The sequence below is a fragment of the Micromys minutus genome (assembly GCF_963924665.1).
Source record: "Micromys minutus genome assembly, chromosome: 21".
NCBI lineage: Eukaryota > Metazoa > Chordata > Mammalia > Rodentia > Muridae > Micromys > Micromys minutus.
In genome coordinates, this window is record NC_137956.1 from 50433441 (window position 1) to 50446076 (window position 12636).

The 12636-nt window shown below is 52.8% G+C and overlaps 1 protein-coding gene across 1 annotated transcript; it reads left to right on the forward strand.

The window, feature by feature from the left end:
- Positions 1–6668: 6668 nt before the first annotated feature.
- Positions 6669–12626, forward strand: KLHL40 (kelch like family member 40). The gene is made up of 6 exons (XM_080934527.1): positions 6669–7890; positions 8751–8911; positions 9193–9300; positions 9395–9580; positions 11342–11488; positions 12026–12626. Exons 1-6 carry the CDS (start codon positions 6739–6741, stop codon positions 12135–12137), a joined length of 1866 nt encoding a protein of 621 aa, XP_080790653.1. The 5' UTR covers positions 6669–6738; the 3' UTR covers positions 12138–12626.
- The last annotated feature ends 10 nt before the right edge of the window (positions 12627–12636 follow it).

Genomic DNA, 12636 nt, shown 5'->3' on the forward strand with positions numbered 1-12636 from the left:
CCTGGGTCCAGGCGGCAGGGGTCTACGCTGGGTCCAGGCGGCAGGGGTCTACACTGGGTCCAGGCGGCAGGGGTCTACACTGGGTCTAGACGGCTCTATCTCACCTTGTCCTGAAGCCTGGCGTTTTGGCTGTTGTTTGGTAAAGTTACTCAGGTGAAGCTGGATCTCACTGTGTGACAAGCTTTCCCCACTTCAATGACATATAACCTGTGACCCTGCGAGGTCTGTGGGAGAGGCTTTGGTGGCCCAGAGTGACAGATTGCTTTAATCTTTGGCACAACCATACTGACTTGGGTCTCCAGAGTTAGGGCGGGAACTGCATACCGCCATTCAGAAGTGACAAGTTTCAATGCCATCAGCTAAGGTTCAACAGCCAAGCCCTACTTCAAGGTGATGTGGAAAGGGAACACTAGAGAGTTCTAGAAATATAGTGAACAGCAATGCCCTCTCCTGCCCCTTGGCCCTGAGTCTCCTGAGGCCAGGTTGCCAGGCACTGGGGATGCCTCTGATATCTATTTATCTAGTGGGCTGAGGGTACTGACTGGGACCCTTGAAGTCTCAGGTAGTTGAGAGCTGAGACAGGAGGATTGATTGAGCCCAGAAGTGAGTTTGAGGCCAGTCTACAATGTAGCCCTTGTCTCAAAATAAATACAACTTTTAAAATGTACCGTGTGTGTGTGTGTGTGTGTGTGTGTGTGTGTGTGTGTGTGTGTGCACTCGCATATGCATTCATATGTGAATACTGATATGAACATGTAGAAGTGAAAGGCTTTCAGTGTGTGTGCATGTATGTGCATTTGTGTGTGTGCACATATACTTATGTATGAGTACCAACATGAACATGTAGAGGTGAAAGATCTCCAGTGTGTGTGTGTGTGCATATGCATTCATGTGTGAGTACTGACATGAACATGCAAAGGTGAGGGGCTTCCAGTGTCAAATCTCACATTTTGGGGATGGGATTTCTTGGTTTTCTATTTCATAGTCTAGGCTGTGTCTAAGCTATCAAGGTTCTTAGATCACCACCTCCCATCTTCCAGTGGAGCTGCTGGGATTGCCATACGAATTCATGTATGTGCATGGGAACACACACACACACACACTGCATAGCTGAATATGGTCTTGAACTTCTCATTCTCTTGTATTCATTCCCCCCAAGCTGGGATCATAGACGTGTGCCAGCACTCAGGCCTGTATGTAGCACTGAGAATCCACCCCATAATCTTGTGTGTGCTAGGCAGGTGCTCCACCAACTCAGCTACATCCCTGCCTTGGCCATACCTTTTCCTAAGGAGGGGAGTGTAAAATATAAAGTGGGTGGGGCTGTGATAGGAAGGCAACAGGGGCATCCCCAAGGACTTGTTTGGAGGTGAGGAGGATGTGCTGGATCTTACAGAGGTGGTCTTTAGAGCCTGTCTGTCCTACATGTCAGCAGAAGCAGCTGACGTGACCCCCACCTTGAGTTTCTTCACACCCTTGCCTAATTAGAGATGGGGCTTTTGAAGCTCTGTGGCCGTACGTGCAGGTCTTCATGTTCTCCTAGGGCTTCTGGGTAAGACCCGAGTCTCTGAAGCTCTCTGAAGCCCTTTGAATGAGCAAGCACTGGTTGACACAGGAATCCCATCCCAATTCTGTCCAAGCCATTTACACTGTGAATTCTGCACCGTGCATACCTCTTCTGCTCTTGGGGATGAACACGTCATTGGGCACGTCACTGGTCATTCGGCAGAACCAGAGCTATCAGTTGAAAATGTTAGAACCCATCTAGCTAAAGAGAGTGACTGAACTGGACACTAAATCTTCACAAGAACCAGAGACTTCACTGGAAAGAAACACAACCTTGTCCAAGGGAGGGGCGATGGCTACTCTGTGGAGTCTGGAGAGTACTTAAACTTGCTCTCTGCTGCTCAGGAGATACCCACTGCTTCCTACACAGGCTCAGGGGATACCCACTGGTCCCTACACAGACTCAGGGGATACCCACTGCTTCCTACACAGGCTCAGGGGATACCCGCTGCTTCCTACACAGGCTCAGGGGATACCCGCTGCTTCCTACACAGGCTCAGGGGATACCCACTGCTTCCTACACAGGCTCAGGGGATACCCACTGGTCCCTACACAGACTCAGGGGATACCCACTGCTTCCTACACAGGCTCAGGGGATACCCACTGCTTCCTACACAGGCTCAGGGGACACCCACTGGTGCCTACAGAGGCTCAGGGGATACCCACTGCTTCCTACACAGACTCAGGGGATACCCACTGCTTCCTACACAGACTCAGGGGATACCCACTGCTTCCTACACAGGCTTTGGTTTTGGTTTGGTTTTGAGGCTTTGTTCACGCTTTCCCTTTTATGTGTCTTGTTCTTGGTGCTGAGGACTCACTCCCTGATCTAAAGTACCAAAGACACTCTTCCGCATCTCCTCAAACACTTGCAGCCCTGTCTCCATTACTAAACCAACTTATTTTATCATCTGAGAGTCAGATCTAGGACTGGAGAGATTGATCAGTGGTTAGAGCACTGACTACCCTTCCAGAGGTCCTGAGTTCAGTTCTCAGCAACCACATGGTGACTCACAACCATCTGTAATGGGATCTAATGCCCTCTTCTGGTGTGTCTGAAGACAGCAGCAGTGTATTCATATAAATAAAAATTAATTTAAAAAATTTTAAAAAGAGTCAAATCTAGTCTCCGGGTTGCCAAGGCACTCTCTCTGTATGAACATGTGTAAGATTTGTGAGTGTGTGTGTGTGCTTATGTGTGTGAGCAAATGCTGATACAGATGTGTCACAGTGTACCTGAGATGGCTGGAGGACAGCTTTGGTTCTCTGTCTTTACCTGATGATGTTTTTCTGATCCAATGCCAGGCCAGATGCCCCCTGGGTTCTCAGCCCCTCTTGTCCACCCCCATCTCCTGGTAGGTACTTGGATTACAGATACTTACACAACTGCATCTGGCTTTTACATGGGTCTGAGGTTCTGAGCACAGCTCACCTTCAGTCTTGGGTGATTTACCCACTGAGCCACCCACGCGGCCCCCACGTTTGTATTTTAACAACTGTCAAGGGTACAGACGGGCGTCATCAAAGTCACCCGCACTGTGTGCAGCCTCACAGCCACACGCATCAGCAACCTTCAACTTCCCAGACTGAAGTGCTTACTTTCTAAACACAAATTCCACGTACACCCATTCATCTCCAGAGCCCTGGCCACCGCCTCTCAAGTCTGAGAACTAACAAGTGCTCAGGAGCCTCATACAAACGGGCTGCATGGTGTTTCTCATGGCAGCCTTATTTTGGAGTCTTCAAGGTGGATCTATGTTGTAGCAGATGTCAGAATTTTAAAGAACAAATGAAATTCCATATATATATATATATATATATATATATATATATATATAATTTTATTTATTTGGAATGTGTGTGTCCACTGTATGCATGAGAGATGCAGTGTTTTCCCATCGTGTGGTTTTAAGGAATCAGGCACCTTTGCCCACTGAGCCATCCTGCCTCTCCTGGTTTGTCTTAACTAATTTTGGGGGTTTTCGGCAATTTTTACTTAGCTTATCTTTAGACCTGACCCTCTTTCTCCTCTCTATTTGTCTGTCTGTCAGTTTCTGTCTCTGTGTTTGTCTGTCTCGCTCCCTTGTCTATCTCTCTGTCTGTCTGTCTCTCTCTCTGTATGTGTCTGTCTGTCTCTCTCCCTTGTCTGTCTGTCTGTCTGTTTCTCTCTGCGTTAGGATACAGTACAGCTGTATGGGCCTGAGGCCCTCTTTGCCACTGTAGGCACTGATCATCACAACACCTCACTGTTGTCTGGAAAGGTTGGGGCTCGGCTTCTCCCCTGCAGTGGTTTATTCTCTGTCTCTCTCTCTCTGTCTCTCTGTCTCTCCTTTTTGGTCTTGTTGAGACACAGTTTCTCTGTGTAGCCCTGGCTGTCCTGAAACTCACGCTGTAGACCAGGCTGGCCTCAAACTCAGAGATCTGCCTGCCTCTGTCTCCTGAGTGCTGGAATTAAAGGTGTGCACCGCCACTGCTCGGCTAGTCTCTCCCGTCGATCAGGGCTACCCAGAAGCTTTTTCCTTTGTTGGTGTAATTTTTTTTTCAGGTCTGTAATTCCCACCTGGCTCTTCTGTATCATGGCTAGTTCTTCAGTGAGATGTTTCTGCTTTGAGAAATTTAAGAGCATTTTTAATTGATTGAAACATTTTTGTGATTGCTGCTTTCAAATTATTTCCAGATAATTCTAGCATTTGATGTTCCTCTGGGTGTTGGCACCAGTTGGTTCATTAAGCATTCAAGTTGTGATATATTTAATTCTTGGTCTGATGTGCTCTTTCTCTCTCTCTCTCTCTCTCTCTCTCTCTCTCTCTCTCTCTCTCTCTCTCTCATCTCTTATTGTAGTAAGTGGTCAAGTTAAGCTTTGTGCTCATGGTCTTTGTTAAATTGTTTTTTCCCCTGTTCAAGGACAAGTCCTCTGGTCTAAGCTCCCTCCAGTCTGGCCCTGGTCTGTTTTTGCAAACTCAAGTTCAAAGGTCAGTGCAACTTTCGAGGCTGTGCAGATTCTTCCTCTCCACTCCACCACTGCTGCTTGGGACTCAGGATTCCCAGACTGATGTCCTTGGTGCCTCCGAGTGGGAGAATGAGTGTCCGGCCCAGCGCGCAAAGTCTAAACACCCTTTGGATGCTTGCTGTTGGCGGGGCTTTTGCTTCATCAGCCTGTGCAGCCCCTGGGTGGACTTGTGAGACATGTGGCTTTAGTTTAGGGCAGGAATGAGCCTTCCTGCCCTGTCTTGTTGCTAGGTAGGGTCAGGAACCAGCAGGCCTGGGTTGTCTTCTACTGAAGGCAGGGGTGGAACAACTCCGCTGTCCTGCTGTGTCGCTGCCCGTCGTCGCTGCCCTTGCTTTCTGTCCATGTCTCAGGATTGTCTGCTGCACCACAGTGGCACGCCTGTGCTCTCCCTCCTCGCTCACCCCAACAGACGGTAAGCTCTACAGGGACGGTGTTCACAATGGACTCAGACACCCCTAAACCCTGCGTTAGCTGCAGTTTACAGTAGGGTCTGGATGGAAGAGCCAGCCACATTTAAATATTCTCCTGGGAAGCCTGGTGGGGAATGAGCAGTGTAGACTCTGTCATAAACCCAAAATATGACATTAAGTCATCTGGCGGTTATGAATTAATTTTTAGTCACTGTCTTCTTTCTGTTCAGGTCCTTGGAAAGTGAGGCTGTGATCACAGACATTTGTGTTCATTTGGGGAGAGGTACCCAAGACGTCAGAGGTGGGCACATCTGCTCTGGCTCATGCACGTAGCAGCCGTGGGACGCAGGGAATCGCTGCTAATGTTTCCTAGACATGTCCCACTGCCCAGAACTGGCATGGAAACCCTCCCAGCTGCCCTAAACCAGCCCTTGAAGTCGCAGAAAGGTGGGCAACAAACCTCTGGAGCCTGCCCAGCTACATGCCCCTCTAGGACTGAGTGACTGTCACTACTCAGGAGGGACAGGCAATAATGTTTCTGGAATCATAGGAGGGACGTGTGACTCAGCCCTCCCCCCAGGTCTTTTCTCCTATCCCCCCACAAGCCCAAGGTTATAAACAAGTGACTCAGAGGCGTGGTTGGGGAGCGCTCCATTCCACCTCCTACCAGTGTCTCTGGGCTAAATTTAACCCACAGCTGCAGCTTCTGGCACTTGGAGAATTCGTTAATCTTGGAGGCTGAACCCGATGTGCAGATTTGGGGGGGGGAGACAGGAGTCCGGATTGAGATTAGGCATCCTGGCTCAACTCCTCAAAGTCCTCAAATCCCCAAATCGCAGACAACTGAAAATCGACTCTTCAAATTGCAGACAGCTACAGGGGTCCCAAGGCCAGGTAGAAACGTGGTAAACCTCAAAAGGATCAAGGACAGTGGGAAGGAATCCCTGAGCAGTGATCAGACTCTTGGAAGTTCCACCATTCAGATGCTGCAATTCAGAATGCCACTAGAATATTTGAAAGTCTAAACACCCCCAAAATAGTAGAGTTCTAGGAAATTAATTTTCTAGCGGGCTTGATATCTTTGAGTCTACCCTGGAGCATGCTACCCCGGGGTCTCCTGCCCTCAGCAGAGCTGAACTGAGACCCTTGGATACTAGCTCCTCTCCCTCCTTGAATGGGAGAACAAACTGAGCAGACAAACACCTACCCTTGTTTTTTAAAAGAAGGCCTTTGAGCTTGGGCAGAGGAAACTCCCTCCCATTTTGGGTCTCTTAACAGTGATTGCCAGGGACAAAGGCATGTTCATCAAGCAGGAAATCCAAACATACTGTAACCAGGAGTGGTCACACGTGATACCGGGCTGTGAGCACATAAGCCTGAAAGACAGGGAAAAAGGAAACGGGCTAGGTCCTCTCCACGGGCGGCAGCATTTCTAGGCCAAGGAATCCTGAGGCAAGGCTTCCCTGAGTTCTGGGCCGAGAGACCTTCCAGTTCTGGAAAAGCCCAGACACACCCCACCCTCGCCCCATGAACCCCCATCGCTGACTCAAGGCTGCTCAGGAAGAAAGCTTCTGCCCAGCTGTCCCCTGTGCGTCATGTGCAGGAGGACAGGCGGCTCCTTTTACAGGGTCCGGGCATCCTCTATATATAGCCCAGCGAAGACAGCTGCGTGGTCAGAGACAGCACAGCCCCACCGGACAGCAGAGGTGTGTAGAGCAGCCCTTGACTTGCTGAGTTCCAGGGAGCCGCACAATGACGCTGGGCTTGGAGCAAGCGGAGGAACAGCGTCTGTACCAGCAGACGCTCCTGCAGGACGGACTCAAGGACATGCTGGACCACGGCAAGTTCCTGGACTGCGTAGTGCGTGTGGGCGAGCGCGAGTTCCCGTGCCACCGCCTGGTGCTGGCCGCCTGCAGCCCCTACTTCCGTGCGCGCTTCCTGGCCGAGCCAGATGGCTCGGGAGAACTACGTCTGGAGGAGGTGTCGCCCGACGTAGTGTCCCAGGTGCTGCACTACCTGTACACATCGGAGATCGCGCTGGACGAGGCAAGCGTGCAGGACCTGTTTGCCGCGGCACATCGATTCCAGATCCCGTCCATCTTCACCATCTGCGTGTCGTTCCTGCAGAAGCGCCTGTGCTTAGCCAATTGCCTGGCTGTCTTCCGCCTCGGCCTCCTGCTGGACTGCGCGCGGCTGGCTGTAGCCGCGCGCGACTTCATCTGCGCGCGCTTCCCGCTGGTGGCGCGCGACAACGACTTTCTGGGACTCTCGGCTGACGAGCTGATCGCCATCATCTCCAGCGACGGCCTCAACGTGGAGAAGGAGGAGGCAGTGTTCGAGGCTGTGATGCGCTGGGCCAGCAGCGGTGATGCCGATGCGCAAGCCGAGCGCCAGCGCGCGCTGCCCACGGTCTTCGAGAGCGTCCGCTGCCGCCTGCTGCCTCGTGCTTTCCTGGAGAGCCGCGTGGAGCGCCACCCACTCGTGCGCTCCCAGCCTGAGCTGTTGCGCAAGGTGCAGATGGTGAAGGATGCACACGAGGGCCGCCTCACTACGCTGCGCAAGAAGAAGAAGGAGAAGGGTGAGCAGACAGCGCCGGCCAAGGAGGCCAACAAGGGTACAGAAAACACCGAGGCTGAGGACGAAGACGAACGAGTGCTGCCCGGGATCCTCAATGACACTCTGCGCTTCGGCATGTTCCTGCAGGATCTCATCTTCATGATCAGCGAGGAGGGTGCTGTGGCTTATGATCCAGCCGCCAACGAGTGCTACTGTGCGTCTCTGTCCACCCAGATCCCCAAAAACCATGTCAGCCTCGTGACCAAGGAGAACCAAGTCTTTGTGGCCGGTGGCCTCTTCTACAATGAGGACAACAAGGAGGAACCTATGAGTGCTTACTTCCTGCAGGTGCCTGGCCAGCCTTGGGAGGGAGGGACTAGTGCTGGGTAGGGCCTGTGTCTACTTGGGGACTGTCATTGGGTCTAGGACCTTTGATTGGCAGCCACTCACTTGAAGGGGAAAGAGTTACAGCCAGTTTCCAGAGTTGCACACATCTGGTATCTGTGATAGGCTCAGTGTACGGCAAGCCCGGGAGCTGGAGGCCCTGCCCCAGCGGAGGGTAAGCAGGACAGGGCTGGGAAACATTATCACACAGAGAGCATCTTGCCTTCTCCTTTCTAGAGGTGAAAACATTCTCAGCAGGGGCTGGGAGACAGGCAAGCCAGTCCAGGTTGAGTATGTGACTGAGATCTCAGAGTCAGGGAGAATCTACAGCCTGGCCCTGTGGCTTTGAGCCTTGCCGGCTGGGTTGAAATCTGAAGATGTAAAACAGAGAGGGAACGGGGAGGGTGTCGGCTCTGTTGCTAACCCAGACTGGCGGTCCTGGGACAGAGCACAGCCAGGTGAGCTGGCATAGGCAGCCAGGAGCTGACAACAGCTGGGTGCCAAGGTCAAGTCCTGGGCCTCACAGCTGGAAGTGGTGAGGGGCGGCCCTCCCAGGCTGGCTGGGGGAAGTTTCAGAGGTTCAACAGTATCAAGTGCCCATACACACCATGCAGCTACTGGACAACTGTCCAAGGTGGGCCCCCCTTGTGCCTCTAACTGCTGGGTTAGGCAGATACAGATGGCGGGATGGAAGGCTATAGATTTTAAGGGGTGGGAGAAGCCTTGAACAGATGGTCATCAAAGATCCAAAGCCACAGCGGGGATCTCCCTCTCAGAGCCGGGAGACTGTGGGTGGCTGACCCAAAGATGCTGCCCGCCCACAGTTTGACCACCTGGACTCTGAGTGGCTGGGGATGCCGCCTCTTCCCTCGCCTCGCTGCCTCTTCGGCCTGGGGGAGGCTCTCAATGCTATCTACGTGGTCGGCGGCCGGGAGCTCAAGGACAGTGAAGACAGCCTGGACTCAGTCCTGTGCTACGACAGGCTGTGAGTGGGCAGGGTGGGGCCACCTTGCGGGACAGGGGGGTCTGGGGCAGAGGCCCCAGGTGGGGCTAGGAGGCCTGCACTGGTACACAGCCATTGGGTGAAGACCTGAAAATAATCCTTGAACAGAGGGGCAGGAGGGCTGGGTTCGAAGACCCAAGAGCTCAAGGGAGGGGTTTCAGGCATGCACTGACTGTAGCCTGTAAGTGTGTTGTGGGTGTGAATGCCGAGAGTCAGACTCAACACAAGCTGGAACCGCTCTCTGGACTCTCTTGTTCCTCCAGGTCATTCAAATGGGGAGAGTCAGACCCACTGCCCTACGCGGTGTACGGTCACTTGGTGCTTTCCCACATGGACCTTGTCTATGTCATTGGTGGCAAAGGCAAAGACAGGTGAGGTTCAGCCTGGTGGGGAGGAGGCTCTGTGAGGCTGAGGGACAGTCAGTTGTCTTGGTCTCTCTCTTCACTCACCCCTTCCACCCCACAGGAAATGTCTCAACAAGATGTGTGTCTACGACCCCAAGAAGTTCGAGTGGAAGGAGCTAGCACCCATGCAGACGGCCCGCTCACTCTTTGGGGCCACGGTCCATGATGGCCGTATCTTTGTGGCTGCAGGGGTGACAGACACGGGGCTTACCAGCTCCACAGAAGTGTATAGCATCGCAGACAACAAGTATGACCTTTACCCTGTCCCCCCCTCCCCATGGTGGTACACCTGCGTCAGCTGTTTGCCCTGCTGAGGGTCACAGGCCCAGGTCCCCATGTTGATTTGGGATGTTGACATAGAAGTAGCTCCTCTTGTCATCCAAGGCTTTCCTGCAGGAGAATCTGCAGAAAAGCTTCCAGGGTGGGGTCTGGGGTTGATGGTCCCTCATCTGGGGACTGGCTCTGACGCTGTAGCCATGAGTCCAGAAAACAGAAGCCAGCGGGACTCACCCAGAAAAGATGGTGGTTAGTGAGTGCCCAACACCAAAGGGAGGGCTCCTCAGAAGACAGGCCATGCTCAGAATGGAGGTCTGTGGGTGAAGGGGTGTGGGAAGGTTCCAGGATGGGAGAGGTAAAGGGTTAATTGAGGCCCATGAAATGTCTCCCGTGGGTTTAAGCTCCATACCTCACTGACTCACAGGACGAGAAAGAGGGGTCTGGTTGTAGCTGAGACAAGGGGTGACCGAGTCCTACAGCTGGGGGTGTGTTAGGAAGGGTCAAGGAGAGGCACTGGAACATGGCTTCTTAGGAATGAGCAGAGCTGCATTATCTACAGGCATTCTTTGAGCTTAGTTGTGGGTTGGGTTTTAGTCTTAGTGGTGGGTTGGGAGTTGGGCCTAGTTGTGGGTTGGGTTTTAGTCTTAGTGGTGGGTTGGGTGTTGGACCTAGTTGTGGGTTGGGTTTTAGTCTTAGTGGTGGGTTGGGAGTTGGGCCTAGTTGTGGGTTGGGTTTTAGTCTTAGTGGTGGGTTGGGAGTTGGGCCTAGTTGTGGGTTGGGTTTTAGTCTTAGTGGTGGGTTGGGTGTTGGACCTAGTTGTGGGTTGGGTTTTAGTCTTAGTGGTGGGTTGGGAGTTGGGCCTAGTTGTGGGTTGGGTTTTAGTCTTAGTGGTGGGTTGGGAGTTGGGCCTAGTTGTGGGTTGGGTTTTAGTCTTAGTGGTGGGTTGGGAGTTGGGCCTAGTTGTGGGTTGGGTTTTAGTCTTAGTGGTGGGTTGGGAGTTGGACCTAGTTGTGGGCTGGGTGTTGAGCTTAGTGGTGGGTTGGTTGTTGGGCCTAGTTGTGGGTTGGGTTTTAGTCTTAGTGGTGGGTTGGTTGTTGGGCCTAGTGGTGGTAGGTGTTGGACCTAGTTGTAGGTCCTTTGTTGGGCTTAGTGGTGGGTTGGGAGTTGCATGGGAAAGAGGGTAACATGGATGCTTTTGAGTAAGTCTCAGGCCAGTTGTCACGGACACCTTTGACATCAGGACGCAAGTTGAGAGCCCATTCAGGAAATGTGGAATCCGGGTGCCTGGGAGTGTGCAGGAGGGGCTCCCATAGCAGAAAGCGAGGGACTGAAGACACCAGGAGAACCATCAGGGTGTGTGAGAGAAGAGTAATAGAGGGTATGCAAAAGAACAGGGCCGTCAGAGGTCACCTCAGCCTGAGTCTAAGTCCAGCAGCAAGGACTGAGCTCACAGGTGTACTGAGGTGGGGGGGCTCCATTCACAGCAAGGTGGTGGGAAAGGGGCAGAGGGGGAAGAGCACAGGGAGGGGGTTAAGGGTCAAAGGGAAGGTGGGGAGCAGGGTTAGGATGACCAGAGCATTGTAGATGACTGAAGGTTAGTAAGCTGGAGATTGCCCTGAGAGGATTGCAACTTAGAATTTGGCTTCCCAAGGGGTGCCCGGTGCTGAGATGGTGGGAACAGAGATTAGCTGAAGCCCTGGACTACTTACTTCTCCCCCTCCCCCACCCACAGGTGGACCTCCTTTGAGGCCTTCCCACAGGAACGCAGCTCACTCAGCCTGGTCAGCCTGGCCGGCACTCTTTACGCCCTGGGTGGCTTTGCTACTCTGGAGACGGAGTCTGGAGAGCTCGTCCCCACAGAGCTCAATGACATATGGAGGTGAGCCCAGCCCTGAGGATCTGGGGGAATCTGGAGTAGTCTCACTAGTCTATAGGGGGAGTGACATGTGGTGGCCTGACCTACTGTGGAGCACCATCAGGTCACAGATGGGAGCCAGTCGTCAGCTTAGGCCCAGGCCCAGAGTCTGTGTTTCGGGTTTTCTGAGGTGCTTTGTCTAGAAGAGTGAGCCTGGGAGGGGGAGGTAGTTGGATCTGGGCTCTAGGAGCTATTTCTACACACACACTCCTTGGTCATGTCGGGGGACTTCTTGCAGAGAGGAGAAGAGAACTGTGTCGGGGGCTAGAAGTCTTCCATTCGAGGAATGTAGGGACCTTGGAGGTGACTTTTCCTGGGACAGAGATGCTTTAGATTTCAGGGTTCCATCATAGGGATTCCACTTCTAAGCACATGAAAATCATTTAGAAAACAGATGTATTCCTTGGTGGCCTAGGACACCACCACAGCACATTGTGAGGTCTCTGCCTGGTTTCAGTTGATGAAGCTCCCTTCCCTGTTCCCACCTCCCCTTCCCCTCAGATTCAACGAGGAGGAGAAGAAGTGGGAGGGGGTCCTACGGGAGATTGCCTACGCGGCCGGCGCCACCTTCCTCCCTGTGCGCCTCAACGTGCTTCGCCTGACCAAGATGTGACGGGTGCAGGACCTCACTGGGCCTCCTTCCTGTCCTGTGGCCTCAGAAATAAAGCACTGTGGGATCCAGAGAGGAGCTAGAGAAGCCAGAGCCCTTCTGGTTCCCAGCATGGGTCAGAAAGGGACTTCAGTCAGGGAGGCACATTGCTGCCTGCTTCCCAGTGTCCCTCTGGAGTCCCTGCGTCTTCTCACCGACTGCAAAGCTATAGACCGGCATCCGGGCTCGTGGTATCTCTGGTCCTGCCAGGGCTGGCTGTGTGTGCCATAGTGTCTCCCAAGGGACTCAGTGCCCGTCCCAGTAAGATGGGAGTGTCTCAGTCAATGGCACCTTCTTGTGCTAACCCAGACTTCCCTTAGGAATCTCAGGAACAATAAAATGCTTTCTGAGCATCTAGCTCAGGGTCTAGCATCAGCTGCCACAAAAACAAAACAAAAACAGTGTGCAGGGGGCTGAGGATTAAAGGCAGTGTTGGGCTGTCAAGTGGGTGGTCCTGTGCTCA